This window comes from Coregonus clupeaformis, chromosome 4 (genome assembly GCF_020615455.1).
Source record: "Coregonus clupeaformis isolate EN_2021a chromosome 4, ASM2061545v1, whole genome shotgun sequence".
Classification (NCBI taxonomy): domain Eukaryota; kingdom Metazoa; phylum Chordata; class Actinopteri; order Salmoniformes; family Salmonidae; genus Coregonus; species Coregonus clupeaformis.
The window spans coordinates 5,238,860-5,252,176 of NC_059195.1; the positions used below are offsets into that span (position 1 = coordinate 5,238,860).

Below are 13,317 nucleotides of genomic sequence, written 5' to 3' on the forward strand. Positions count from 1 at the left end.
GGGTGTGAGAGAGTGCGATAGCAGCATAGCCTCGCCGCCCTCTATGGCAATTTGGTGGCCGGAGAAGGCTGCATGAGCCCCGGAACATGTATTTCGCTCATGTCCTCATCCGGGACTGACTCAACTTTAGGATACTTTGACAGCATCGTGGCTCCTTCCAAGCGTGTTCACCAAGTGTATTATTATTTTTTTTATTGTATTTTTATGTTTTAAAAAAATGTTACATAGACTATAAAGTTATTTTGATTCCATATCTGAATAGATGTATTGCCAGTCAATGTATCTTTATGAAACGTGTTTACGAAGTAACGTTACTCAACTATTTGTGAATTCCTCTGGGAAGCACAGGTGTTACAAATGTGCGGATTCAATACAAACGAAGGCAAAAATTTGTTTTGGATAGAAACAACACAGGAAGAGGTATTGAAGACGGATGTAACTCCATGACCAATGTTGCGCTCGGTAACGAACGGTTTGCCCACTCATTTGTGATTTGACAAATGTTGCTCCCAACATTGTGACAGTAGTACTTTCCTCGAGACGTGCTTTGAATTTATTTTCTACGTTAAACGAATTGGACCAGTAGCCTAATTATCGGGCAGAAACCAAGACATGGGGACTCAGGGCACGGGACGAAAAAGAAATCCCAATAAGGACAGGTCGACGGCCGAGGATGATGCCCTTAATCTCATAGCAAGAGAGGTACGTCTTTTAGATGAGAACTTTACGAAAGATACTTTGCACTTCCATGCAACTTCCACTACTCTGTATTTGTATAATTTCACCCTCATCTTGTTCCCTTCCTTTCACCCAGCGGCAGGAATATATATTTTGGCTTTATTGACACAATGTGCGCACGAGGAAATAAAGTATAGCCTACACTGCACCCCAAAAGTGAACATTTCCTCCTCATACTACATTGGTTTGCTTTTCTCTAGCAGTCTAGCCAAATTATTGGTTTGTAAATTCACAGTTCAGGGTTGCCTTGGGTACACATTTAAAAGTGCCTGTCCAGTCCCAGACGTGCCCAACATAAAGAACAAATTGTGTGTATTAATGACTAATTCATTGGCTAACTCATAACTATAGTTTTAATCCTACTTTATGTGCACAAAAGCACTGAGATGTATAAATTCCCCTTGATGAATGTAGACTAGGCTACATGTTCTAGGAGCAGGTGGCAATGATCACACCTATCCTATTTGTGGCCATGTTTAATGCAAAATGAAAGTGAAATAAGAAGGTAGTGCTACATGTGCTAACCTCCAAGGATCCCTTCCCAGTATGGTTTAGTCTTGGCAGCAGTGACATGCGGTCATATGCTGTTGGTTCTCTGACAGGTGCTGAAGTCATGTTGTGACTGGCTCACTCACTCTTCCTGGTGGACCCGCAATTCAAGTCTCTTTGTTAAATTCAAAAGAAACTGGATCCCGCACACTGGTGATCTTGATGCTTCACAGATTAAACCCTGATGAAGGTCTATTGAGACCAACACGTTGGTAATAGATCCATTAGATCTGTGGAGCATCAAGATCTCTAGTGTGCTGGAATTTCTTTTCAATTTAACAGAACATTTTCTCTGTGCACGGTAATAGGGTAGGTGTGCGATCTACAGGCCTACGTTTTTTTAATCAGTCCCTGTGTTGTCATATCTCAACTCTTTGTTAATTTTAAATGTACATTTTTATTTCTTAAAGACATGCTCCGGGACTTTGCCGAATTGTGCTAAACTATGTCAGTATTTTTTTAAACCTCCCGCTTTGGGCTGGATGTGTCAATGTGTAGTTTGTGCATGCATAATCTATGAGCAGAATTACTGTTTTACCTCAATTAGCCATGAAATCACATGCACGGAAGCAGAGTTACAGCATTACCTGTAAACCAATGTTATCCTATGGCAGAAACTCAGATGTGTCAAACTATATGAACCGCCGAGCGCAGCTAGAATAATCACCCAACATCGGGCACTGATGTTGGGTGATTAGGCCTAGCTCGCAGTCTGCGTTCCAATTCATCCCAAAGGTGTTCGATGGGGTTGAGGTCAGGGCTCTGTGCAGGCCAGTCAAGTTCTTCCACACCGATCTCGACAAACCATTTTCTGTATGTACCTCGCTTTGTGCACGGGGGCATTGTCATGCTGAAACAGGAAAGGGCCTTCCCCAAACTGTTGCCACAAAGTTGGAAGCACAGAATCGTCTAGAATGTAATTGTATGCTGTAGCGTTAAGATTTCCCTTCACTGGAACTAAGGGGCCTAGCCTGAACCATGAAAAACAGCCCCAGACCATTATTCCTCCTCCACCAAACTTTACAGTTGGCACTATACATTCGGACAGGTAGCGTTCCCAGATTTGTCCATCGGACTGCCAAATGGTGAAGGGTGATTTATCACTCCAGAGAACGCGTTTCCACTGCTCCAGAGTCCAATGGCGGCAGGCTTTACACCACTCCAGCCGATGCTTGGCATTGCGCATGGTGATCTTAGGCTTGTGTGTGGCTGCTCGGCCATGGAAAACCATTTCATGAAGCTCCCGATTAACAGTTATTGTGCTGACGTTGCTTCCAGTGGCAGTTTGGAACTCGGTAGTGAGTGTTGCAACCAAGGACAGACTATTTGTTTGCGCTTCAGCACTCGGCGGTCCAGTTCTGTGAGCTTGTGTGGCCTACCACTTCGCGGCTGAGCCGTTGTTGTGCCTAGAATTTTCCATTTCACAATAACAGCACTTACAGTTGACCAGGGCAGCTCTAAAAGGGGAGAAATTTGACTAACTATCACTGTGCCACGTTGAATGTCACTGAGTTCTTCAGTAAGGCCATTCTACTGCCAATGTCTGTCTGGAGGTTGCATGGCTGTGTGCTCGATTTTATACACCTTTCAGCAACGGGTGTGGCTGAAATAGCCGAATCCACTAATTTGAAGGGGTGTCCACATACTTTTGGATATGTAGTGTATTAACTTTTCTTCCCTGGAGAAGTCACAATCATGTGATCAGTTCCAATGAAGTTGCACCATAGACATTAACCTTTTACATGTACCAACAAACGGGTGTGATCATTCTATAGTGGTCCCTGCAGCGTACGCTCAAACCGGTGTGCTTAGAACGCTGATTTAGAACGTCCAGTTTCGATTGACTCAGCATTTGAGCTAGCCACACTGTTTTTTCACAGAAACATTTTGCACAAACACACTTCTTACAAAGTTATGTCCTGAATGTGAGCAGTTTATTTTTGGATGCAATGTTCAGACATTCACAGAAGTAGTGACAGCATACACAATCCTCCAAACCGGAAAATGTAGGCTACGTTAGTCCTAGCGCTAACTGAGGAAAGATTGACGTAACACAAGCGGTCATATTTAGAGAACTCTCGGCTGACAGAAACCACAATATGAATTACTATTTATAGTTCATCACATCACGGGTGAGCTGAACATTGATAGAAATAATTGAGTAAAACACTTTCTAGAAATCGAAAGTAATCCGACGATGGGTAGTTTGTGCGCGCCGCCATGTTTGTTTTTTCACGTCGACCAAAGATAATAAGAGGAGACAAAATAAGTTGGTCTGTTTGCAGTATGCAAGTGGAAGGGGGTATGTCGTCTACGATCATTCATTTCCGGAAGTTTATTCGAAAGATGAGTGAACCATTATAACATCTTTGGTCTGACAGACGTTTACGTGACACCCAGAATGCATTGTATAATGTCAACAAACATGGCGCCACACATAGCTGGCAAATAGCTTAGCATTAGCGCATTATAATCAGTACAACCTTCAAAAAAGTATTTTACACACATCATAGGTGTTCATTACAATCTAGGCAATAATCGGAATGCATTATTTGTCACCAGTACTTGAAAACGTGAATAAAACTTTAAGTACGTTATGCTCCATGCATATGCTACAGTAGAAACGACAACACGATATACAGCAAATAAGGCACTTACTTTGATAGGAACGCACACATGTCTAAAGTTATTATTTGTAAGGAAAACAACAATGCAGCAATGTGAGCTCTAGCCAGAAAATGTGCCAGTTCGTGCAAGACTGCGCAAATGTCTGCATACTTGATGTGTGGGAAAAATGTGGAAGGGCTCTCCTCGAAGAGGGAAGTTTGTCCGGCTCAGTAAAGCCTCAAACATAAATTGGCTGCAACACTAAAATGCTACTTATATGTGAATTAATGAGGAGGTAGAACACACCTCAATTCAAACTGTTGTTAGAAAATACAACTTGTTAGAGAATAATTTGAACTTGACAAGTTGAAACATAGCCTGTAGATAATTAGCAGGCAGCACGTGTTAACTGTCCTGTTGCGTAACAATCACATTTTGGAACAGTGAGTGCATTCTGACATCACGTGCATAAAACAACTCACGCTGGGGCGACCGTTAGAGATATTTGGAACTCACATGTGAAAAGGTTAAAACCAGTAGATAGTGATTAGCGCTGACGTCATCCACGTATTCCTATGGAAAACTCCCGGTGGCGCATGAAGCAGGAAGTATTTTAATTTGAAGGGAGCCATTTTGCTGAATGATACCAAAAAATCGCTAAGGATCATGGTCAAAGTGGCCGTAACTAGTAAAGGATCATGGTCAATGTAGTCGTTTTCATCCTGCCTGAGAGAGTCAACCGGAACCTCCTCATAGCCTGCCGACCCGTGATTGGTCTCTCTCAGCACGTGGTCCTGTGTAACGACAAATGTAGTTGTCAGAATGGATCACTATTTAATTAAATATCTCAATTTGTAGCAAACTTCAAAATAATTCACAGTGGGGGATCGAACTTGATCATAATAAACTAATTTTAGAGGCCAAAACATCCGTAAATTTTTTGGGGGTTTGGCCGTTTTGGCGATCGTCATTTACGTAGGCATTCTAGGGCAGACCAGCGCTTTTGGCACCGTTAGGTTGGCACCGTTGGGTTGCACAGTGAAAGAAGGGGACCACTTTTGGCTCGTGAGCGCCACTTTAAGAACTACTGACTTACACTGCATTGGCTACAGGATTTCATGAAGTGTGATGCCTCATGCCACTCATTTGTGAGGTGAAAGGGCACTGCTTTCACATTTCAACTATAAACTCTGGGTCTTCGAGACCTCCCTGTTTGAAGTGTGAAGAACACAGGCTGAATGTAGCACTTGAAATGCAGTCCCATATGGTGACTTCCTGAGAGTGCCAACACACAATCTTTATAGTTCTTGTTGTTAAACAGTCATATCATGCTGTACAAGCCAATCATATTGAGTCACTGTCTTACAGGTAATACAGCTCAGGCAGTTTTTTTAGAAGTACATAATAATAATAATAATAATATGCCATTTAGCAGACACTTTTATCCAAAGCGACTTACAGTCATGCGTGCATACATTTTTTGTGTATGGGTGGTCCCGGGGATCGAACCCACTACCTTGGCGTTACAAGCGCCGTGCTCTACCAGCTGAGCTACAGAGGACCACATGTCTAGAGGGTGTACTTTACTTTACCAGTGTGCTTCCAGGGTAGGAACACCACTGTTGAATGGAAGGAAGTGCAGTCTGTTCAGACTCATACCGGATGTTGCATCACATTTGCATATCACCTCACACACAGACTCTCACTGGTGACTGTTGCTTCATCATTACCCTTGCCAAGTCGGTAGCAGTTGGCTATTTGAATGTTATCATTTTCTGGTATCAAGTTAGCAGACTGCTATTTACTTTACAGTCTGGGGGTATTTGTCTGGGGTTACACTTTCCTGCAGTTTAGTCATTGTTGCTTGCTGTAGACCATGTGCAGTGGGCAGAACATGCTGTAGTTGGTGATGTCTGCTAGTCGGTTTTAGGGTTTGATAAGGACAGTTTGTCAAGGGGCAGTTCCCCACAGCTGCCCTTGCACATTTCCTGAGTGGTTAAACAATCTTTGTCAGTGGACAGTTTGCTGTTGTCATAGAAAGGTAGCTTGATGTAGCTTCAGGACAGTTAATTTTAAAGGCAGTATACTGTAACTGCTATACACAGACAGTAGAGAAATACTGTGCCTTTAAGGGCAGGCTGGGTCGAGTCCCACAATGGCAGTATGGTATGTCAGTCCTGATGAGCAGGCCAATTCTGCAACACAGACTTTAAAAATAGAAAGCCCCTTAAAGATCAGCTGTTACTGCACCCTGTGTTCAGATTGCGTCTGTCGCGGGGGGTGGGGGTCCAATGGCGCATGCCGATAGTTAACTGGTCCACATGAAATGGCCACTCCATGGAAAAGGCATGGCAAATGACTCTTCGGTAATGGAGCCTTTTTAAATGCAGGCTTCGAGGCATCAGGAGCTTGAGCTGTTGTGGTGGTTCAACTGTATCTTGTTTCTATACGGGTTGTTGTGCAGAGCAGTATTAGGCTCAGGAAAAGTTCAAATGTATGGTTATAATATAATGTGTATCCTTTACTTAGTATGGACAAGGGAGAGGAGACCACACAGTAGGAAGGAATGTTCTGGCTCAGGAAGCTTGCACACTTGTAATTCTGTACTTTTTGCCAATCTTTTCTTTACAATGTCAAACACTTTTATATAATAATTCAAACAAGGATTTCTGGCACGTCACCATAATGAATCTAGCCAAGGTAAAAGTTCTTAGAATATTTTGAAATGCGTTTAATTCAATGGTGCATTTGAAAGATTAACCATGGCTCTAAGGCTGCATCAATCCAACTTTTCACGTTATTCTTATAAACTAACACCAAGAGGCAGTTGATCTGAATTAAACTTATATTTGTATGCCATTAATGATAGGGATCTTATGGCTACACCAGAGTTACTCATATTAACCATTCAAAACGTATCCACATGAACATTAGTGGTGGGGGAAAATTCGATACAGTTACATATCGGGATATAAATTGACGATATATCGTAGTTGGCTGTACCTGCACCAAAACGCTAGTATTTTTCCTTCATAACTTGTTCTCCATCTTATTTTTAATAAGAGAGACGATTTGTTTTCAGCACTTTTATTTCCATGACTGATCAAAACTCACTATTGTCCCTCGGCAGCAGACATGGTGAGCAATATGTTTGGAACATCAAATCACAATAAAATCACAGTATAGAGTCACTACATATAGAATCATGAGAATCACAATACATATCGTATCGGCACCTAAGTATCATGATATCGTAACGTGAGGTCCCTGGCAATTCTCTGTACCAATTGTGCGCTGCCTCATGGGTCTCCCGGTCGCGGCCGGCTGCGACACAGCCTGGGATCGAACCGATGCAGAGCCTTAGACCGCTGCGCCACTCGGGAGGCCCCAGCCTGTAAAACTGACATAGCAACCTTGGTTAGACATCAAATGCTAACCTAATTTGATTTGTTTCCAGTGTTCAGACCCTGAATTGAATGTCCTAAATGAGGGATTTTAGCAAAAGTTAAAATTAGTCACATTTTGACCTTGTTTTTATCTGTCTGTATAGGTGTCTTACATTCTGCAGTTGGAGTTAAATAGTGAAAAGTGTGAACACGAAAGCATGTATATTGAGTACCTGTCCTCCTACTGGATTATGTTTGTAGAGGGTGAAAGCTTTACAGTGGTTGAGGTTGATTGACCGCAGCAGTCCCCACACTCTACTGGGGATGTCTTTCTCAGTGATGGTGAGGGAAGATAACCTTTCTCTGGGTTTGAATGGTGTTAAAATAAGTTCCCATTCGTCCTGCTGCACCCGCGTGACACTTTCTTTACAAACCGGCATGTCTTGGATTGCGGTATCTTCTTTGCTGGATTAGGCTACCATTCACGAGAGTGGTGGACGGGCATCCTCAGGGCAGGGCATCCTCCCACCTTGCCAAGTACCTCAACTACACAATGATTTTATCCACAGAGTTGAGCGCAGACCACAGTTTTTTTTTAATGAACCTCCAACTGAGTCTCAATGCAGTCGATACTTTAACAATTTGAATTCTTAAAACCATACTGTGTACCAGTGGAGGCTCCTCAGATGAGAAAGGGGAGGACCATCATCCTCAGTGAATTAAAAAAAAACATTAATAAAGGTGTCCTTTTTAGATAAAACTATACTAAATATATATGTCACCAAATAATTGATTAAAACACACTGTCTACAGTAGGTCTACAGTAGCCTCAACAGCACTCTCTGGGGTAGCACCATGGTGTAGCCGGAGGACAGCTAGTTTCTTTCATCCTCTGGGTACATTGACTTCAATACAAAACCTAGGAGGCTCATGGTTCTTACCCCCTTCCATAGACTTACACAGTAATTATGATAACTTCCGGAGGACATCCTCCAACCTATTAGAGCTCTAGCAGTATGAACTGTCGACCCAGTCAAAGGATCAGAGAATGAATCTTGTACTGAAAGCTAAAGCTAGCTAGCGCTGCAGTGCATACAATATGGTGAGTAGACTCAAAGAGAGAGAAAAACAATAGTTGAACAGTTTTGAACAAATTCATTTTTTCAAAAATGAAGGAGAAGCGAGAGGGAGAGCTAGTTGTATTTTTTTTCACTTACCTAGCTAGGGAATGCAGCTAGCTAGTTTAGCTTCCTCAAACACCCGGCTCAAACAGAGAGCGATGCTATGATAGCTAGCTTGCTATGGCTATCCAACACTGGAACTCTTCCAAGTCAAGGTAAGCTTTTGGTTTTATTCGTTTATTGCCTCCGGGGCCCGCCAGTGTAACTGCTAAACTGCTTGCTGTACTCTGTACTGCATGATTGTAGCGGGTTTATTAATGCATAAGTTCTAGTAGCTAGCTAAGTTGAATATGACGTTAGCTAATATGGTGACAATGATGTAGGCTCTGTGTAGAGGTTAGCGGTTATGGTATGAAGGTTTGGCTTGGAAAGGTTTTTTTCACCTGTTCACAGACAGCTTTTGACAGCTTTTGTATTGTACTCTGAAGTCCACAAGCGAAGGGAAAAGGTGAGAGGAGGAGAGCACATAGATAGATGCGAGAAGGAATTATACAACGAGCAAATGATCATGCTGTTTGTATGTGGCTACTATGAAAGTGAACTGTGCGGTCATCAGGGGTGTATTCATTCCACTGATTCTGTTGAAAAATGTTTCTTAAATGGAAGCAAACGGAACAAAACAGGGATACCTGCATTTGTCCAATAGAAACTCACATTTACTAAAATGTTTCTCTCGACCAGTGCACCTACGTTGTAAACCTTAATTCGTAGGCTAGATTGTAGCAACCTCATGATGGGTATAGATATTTGTATCATGTAGTAGCCTAAACCTATCGATGTTACATTGAGCTGAGTGAATGGAATATGAATGACAGTCATCCAATATGCTGTAATAGAAATAAGGCCATGCTCATAAAAAAAAATGGTCCTCCCTCATCTTAAATGTCACCGACCGCCACTGCCATGTACCTATGCTTGTCCTGTTGTTGCATGCCTTTCTTTGTTTGCTGAAATCCATACTTTTTAATAAAACGTGAATCAAATACAACATTGACTGTTTCCTCATTGCTGTTGCTCTAAGATGGCAACTTAGCGTGAATGTGCATGTGCCAATTGAATCTCAACAAGGAAAGTTTTATTAAAAAGTATGGATTTCAGCAAAGAAAGGCACTCAACAACAGTGCCTTTCTTTGACGTATTGACTGCATAGTGACTCGGAGTCGGAGGTTAATAAAAAAAACTCTACTCTGCTCTCAACATCCGTGGATGAAATCCTCGTGGAATTGAGGTACTTGGCAATCTCCCGCCAGTCTCGCATTATCTGTCGAGGATTCTGTTGACATTGGTGTGTGTTGTCTCAGTGCGGTCGGGAGACAACGTAAGCCGTGGATTAAGTTGCCAGGTCGGCGTTAGGTGACAGACCAAGGGGGAGTAGAGAATCAAGGGAGAATCAAGTGTTTAGAGGATTAGTCTGGGACTCTGAAGCAAGGAGGGGCACAACCCCCATCTTCCTTAATGTCACTGTCATCAATGGGACAGGCCAGATAGTTGGCACATTTGAAAGTCCTAAACACACGTGCGTACGCAGTCACGCACACAGGCACAAACATAAACACAGATAAATGCAGAGATTCATTTTAAAACTGCATACACACAGACATCTAGGCTACATTGTGTCACAGAGACACAAATGCATGCATGCACCAATTACAAGTAGGCCATGTTTCTAAACTACTTGATTATAAAAAATTTATAAAAATTTTTAATGGAACAATGAGCTGTAATTTCACTCCTGTTTCAACTTCAGCATTTCCAAATCCATTAGCTCAGCTAAAAAGTATGCCAAATAAAGAAGCAAACTGAGGTTTACACAAACATGCAGATGCAAACATTAATTCTCTAAACATTTCCTCCATATTTCTTCATATGTTTAGACATGGACGAGTGGGTTCGGTTAGCCTAGCCAGCTCTGACCTCCAAAAAGGGACGTTTCCATAAAAGGATGTGGAGGCACTGTGCTTTTGCCTTCTCTTGATGACATCACACACAGGGCCCATAGAGATAGTTATCACACGCCTTCCTGTTTATTCACTTCTAAACCCAGGGAGCACTGTTCATTGGTCAAAATCTGTGCATGCTTGATTGGTTGGTAAGAAGGAAGAAAGGACATGTCAAGAATTGACAGTAGGGGAGGGTGGGGTAAGTTGAGACACCCTTGTTTCTAAGAAACCTTACCCAAAATTAGCTTACCAAATATATTTAGGAAGATCAGGTCATCATTTCATGGAGTCTGTGAAGCAAGAAACCACATGGAAAAGGTGGTAAGCAAGTTAGGTACAAAAAACTGATTTTCACCAAGTCATGATGCAAAGTATATAATTTTAAGATTGTTCTATACATCAGTTGGGGTCTCTATAAGCTTCAATATAGTTGAATCCTAGCATGAAAGTGCATCCTTGTAGCTCTGTGGGCTTATATAGTCAATGTTTGCCTTGGTGTAAGTTGAGGTATTGGCCATGGGGTAAGTTGAGCCAATGGCAAGATGAGCAAATTAAAGTGTTTTCTTCCCAGGCGTAATGCTAATGCGAGGCATTATGGCTGGGATATGAGATAACAACAGGGCCTGGCCTATGTTAAAAGTGTAAAAGTAAAAAGTGATTTTTTTTTTGTAAAGGTGTTACGTTACAGCCTTATTCTAAAATGTATTAAATAGTTTTTTGCCCCCTCATCACTACCCCATGATGACAAAGCAAAACAGGTTTTTAGATATGTTTGCAAATGTATAAAAAAAAAAAAAACAACTGATATCACATTTACGTAAGTATTCGGACCCTTTACTCAGTACTATGTTGAAGCACCTTTTGCAGCGATTACAACCTCGAGTCTTCTTGGGTATGATGCTACAAGCTTGGCACACCTGTATTTTGGGAGTTTCACCCATTCTTCTCTGCAGATCCTCTCAAGCTCTGTCAGGTTGGATGGGGAGCGTCGCTGCACAGTTATTTTCAGGTCTCCAGAGATGTTCGATCGGGTTCAAGTCTGGGTTCTGGCTGGGCCACTCAAGGACATTCAGAGACTTGTTCCGAAGCCACTCCTGCGTTGTCTTGGCTGTGCGCTTAGGGTTGTTGTCCTGTTGGAAGGTGAACCTTCGCCCCAGTCTGAGGTCCTGAGCGCTCTGGAGCAGGTTTTTATCAAGGATCTCTCTGTACTTTGCACCGTTCATCTTACCCTCGATCCTGACTACTCTCCCAGTCCCTGCCGCTGAAAAACATCCCCACAGCATGATGCTGCCACCACCATGCTTCACCGTAGGGATGGTGCCAGGTTTCCTCCAGACCAGGTGATGCTTGACATTCAGGCCAAAGAGTTCAATCTTGATTTCATCAGACCAGAGAATCTTGTTTCTCATGTTCTGAGAGTCCTTTAGGTGCCTTTGGCAAACTTTAAGCGGGCTGTCGTGCCTTTTACAGAGGAGTGACTTCCGTCTGGCCACTCTACCATAAAGGCCTGATTGGTGGAGTGCTGCAGAGATGGTTGTCCTTCTGGAAGGTTCTCCCATCTCCACAGAGGAACTCTGGAGCTTTGTCAGAGTGACCATCGAGTTCTTGGTCACCTCCCAGACCAAGGCCCTTCTCCCCCGATTGCTCAGTTTGGCCGGGCGGCCAGCTCGAGGAAGAGTCTTGGTGGTTCCAAAGTTCTTCCATTTAAGAATGATGGAGGCTACTGTGTTCTTGGAGACCTTCAATGCTGCAGAAATGTTTACCCTTCTCCAGATCTGTGTCTCGACACAATCCTGTCTCGGAGCTCTACGGGCAATTCCTTCGACCTCATGGCTTGGTTTTTGCTCTGACATGCACTGTCAACTTTGGGACCTTTTATATAGACAGGTGTGTGTGCCTTTCCAAATCATGTCCAATCAATTGAATTTACCACAGGTGGACTCCAAGTTGTAGAAACAGCTCAAGGATGATCAATGGAAACAGGTTGCACCTGAGCTCAATTTCGAGTCTAATAGCAAAGGGTCTGAATACTTATGTAAATAAGGTTCTGTATTTTATTTGTAATAAATTTGCAAAAATTTCAAAAACCTTTCGCTTTGTAAAGATGGGGTATTGTGTGTAGATTGAGGAAATGTTTTTATTTAATCCATTTTAGAATAAGGCTGTAATGTAACAATGTGTAAGAAGTCAAGGGGTCTGAATACTTTCCGAATGCACTGTATATTTGACATTTGTATTTTTAAAGCATAATTGAGAAATTATGAATAGAAGTTGGAATATTTGTGACATTTTGGCCTTAACCAGGCCTCTTTTAAGGCTCCATAATGTTTCATATGTAGGTGCTACAAAGCAAAACAATTGGCATCATATGAAGCTTTACCGCTTGCTCTGTAATATGAGTAGTATTTTGATTTCAATAACAATTTTTTTATATTAATTTATGAACATTGAACAATTTAAACATGAATATTGAGAATATTTTTTTTTTGATTTGGCAAATGTTTAAATATATTGCTGAACATAATGTACTCTACGGGCATATCAAAGTTTGAGTGGGATCTCTGCTACTTTTAGCGTTATGATCCAATTTGTAAGCATTAACAACAGAGTGAATGTGAAAATAGATTCAAAATGGTCTCCCTCTGCTGGTAATTTGTAGTATGTGTAATTATACAAGTCAAATCAAATCAAATCAAATTTTATTGGTCACATGCGCCGAATACAACAGGTGCAGACATTACAGTGAAATGCTTACTTACAGCCCTTAACCAACAGTGCATTTATTTTAAACAAAAAAAGTAAGAATAAAACAACAACAAAAAAGTGTTGAGAAAAAAAGAGCAGAAGTAAAAATAAAGTGACAGTAGGGAGGCTATATATACAATAGAATAAAGTGACAGTAGGGAGGCTATATAT

General features: G+C 41.9%; 1 protein-coding gene across 15 annotated transcripts in view; it reads left to right on the forward strand.

Annotated features, from left to right (window-relative positions):
• The window catches only part of lrrfip1a (leucine rich repeat (in FLII) interacting protein 1a), an 86,545-nt gene continuing 73,228 nt past the window's right edge, over positions 1–13,317 (forward strand). For all 15 annotated transcript variants that reach the window (XM_041863055.2, XM_041862957.1, XM_041862979.1 and 12 more), the window contains exon 1: positions 1–702. In XM_041863055.2, the coding sequence (XP_041718989.1) occupies positions 613–702 (90 nt within the window). In that variant the 5' untranslated portion in view covers positions 1–612. The remainder of the gene's footprint in view (positions 703–13,317) is intronic.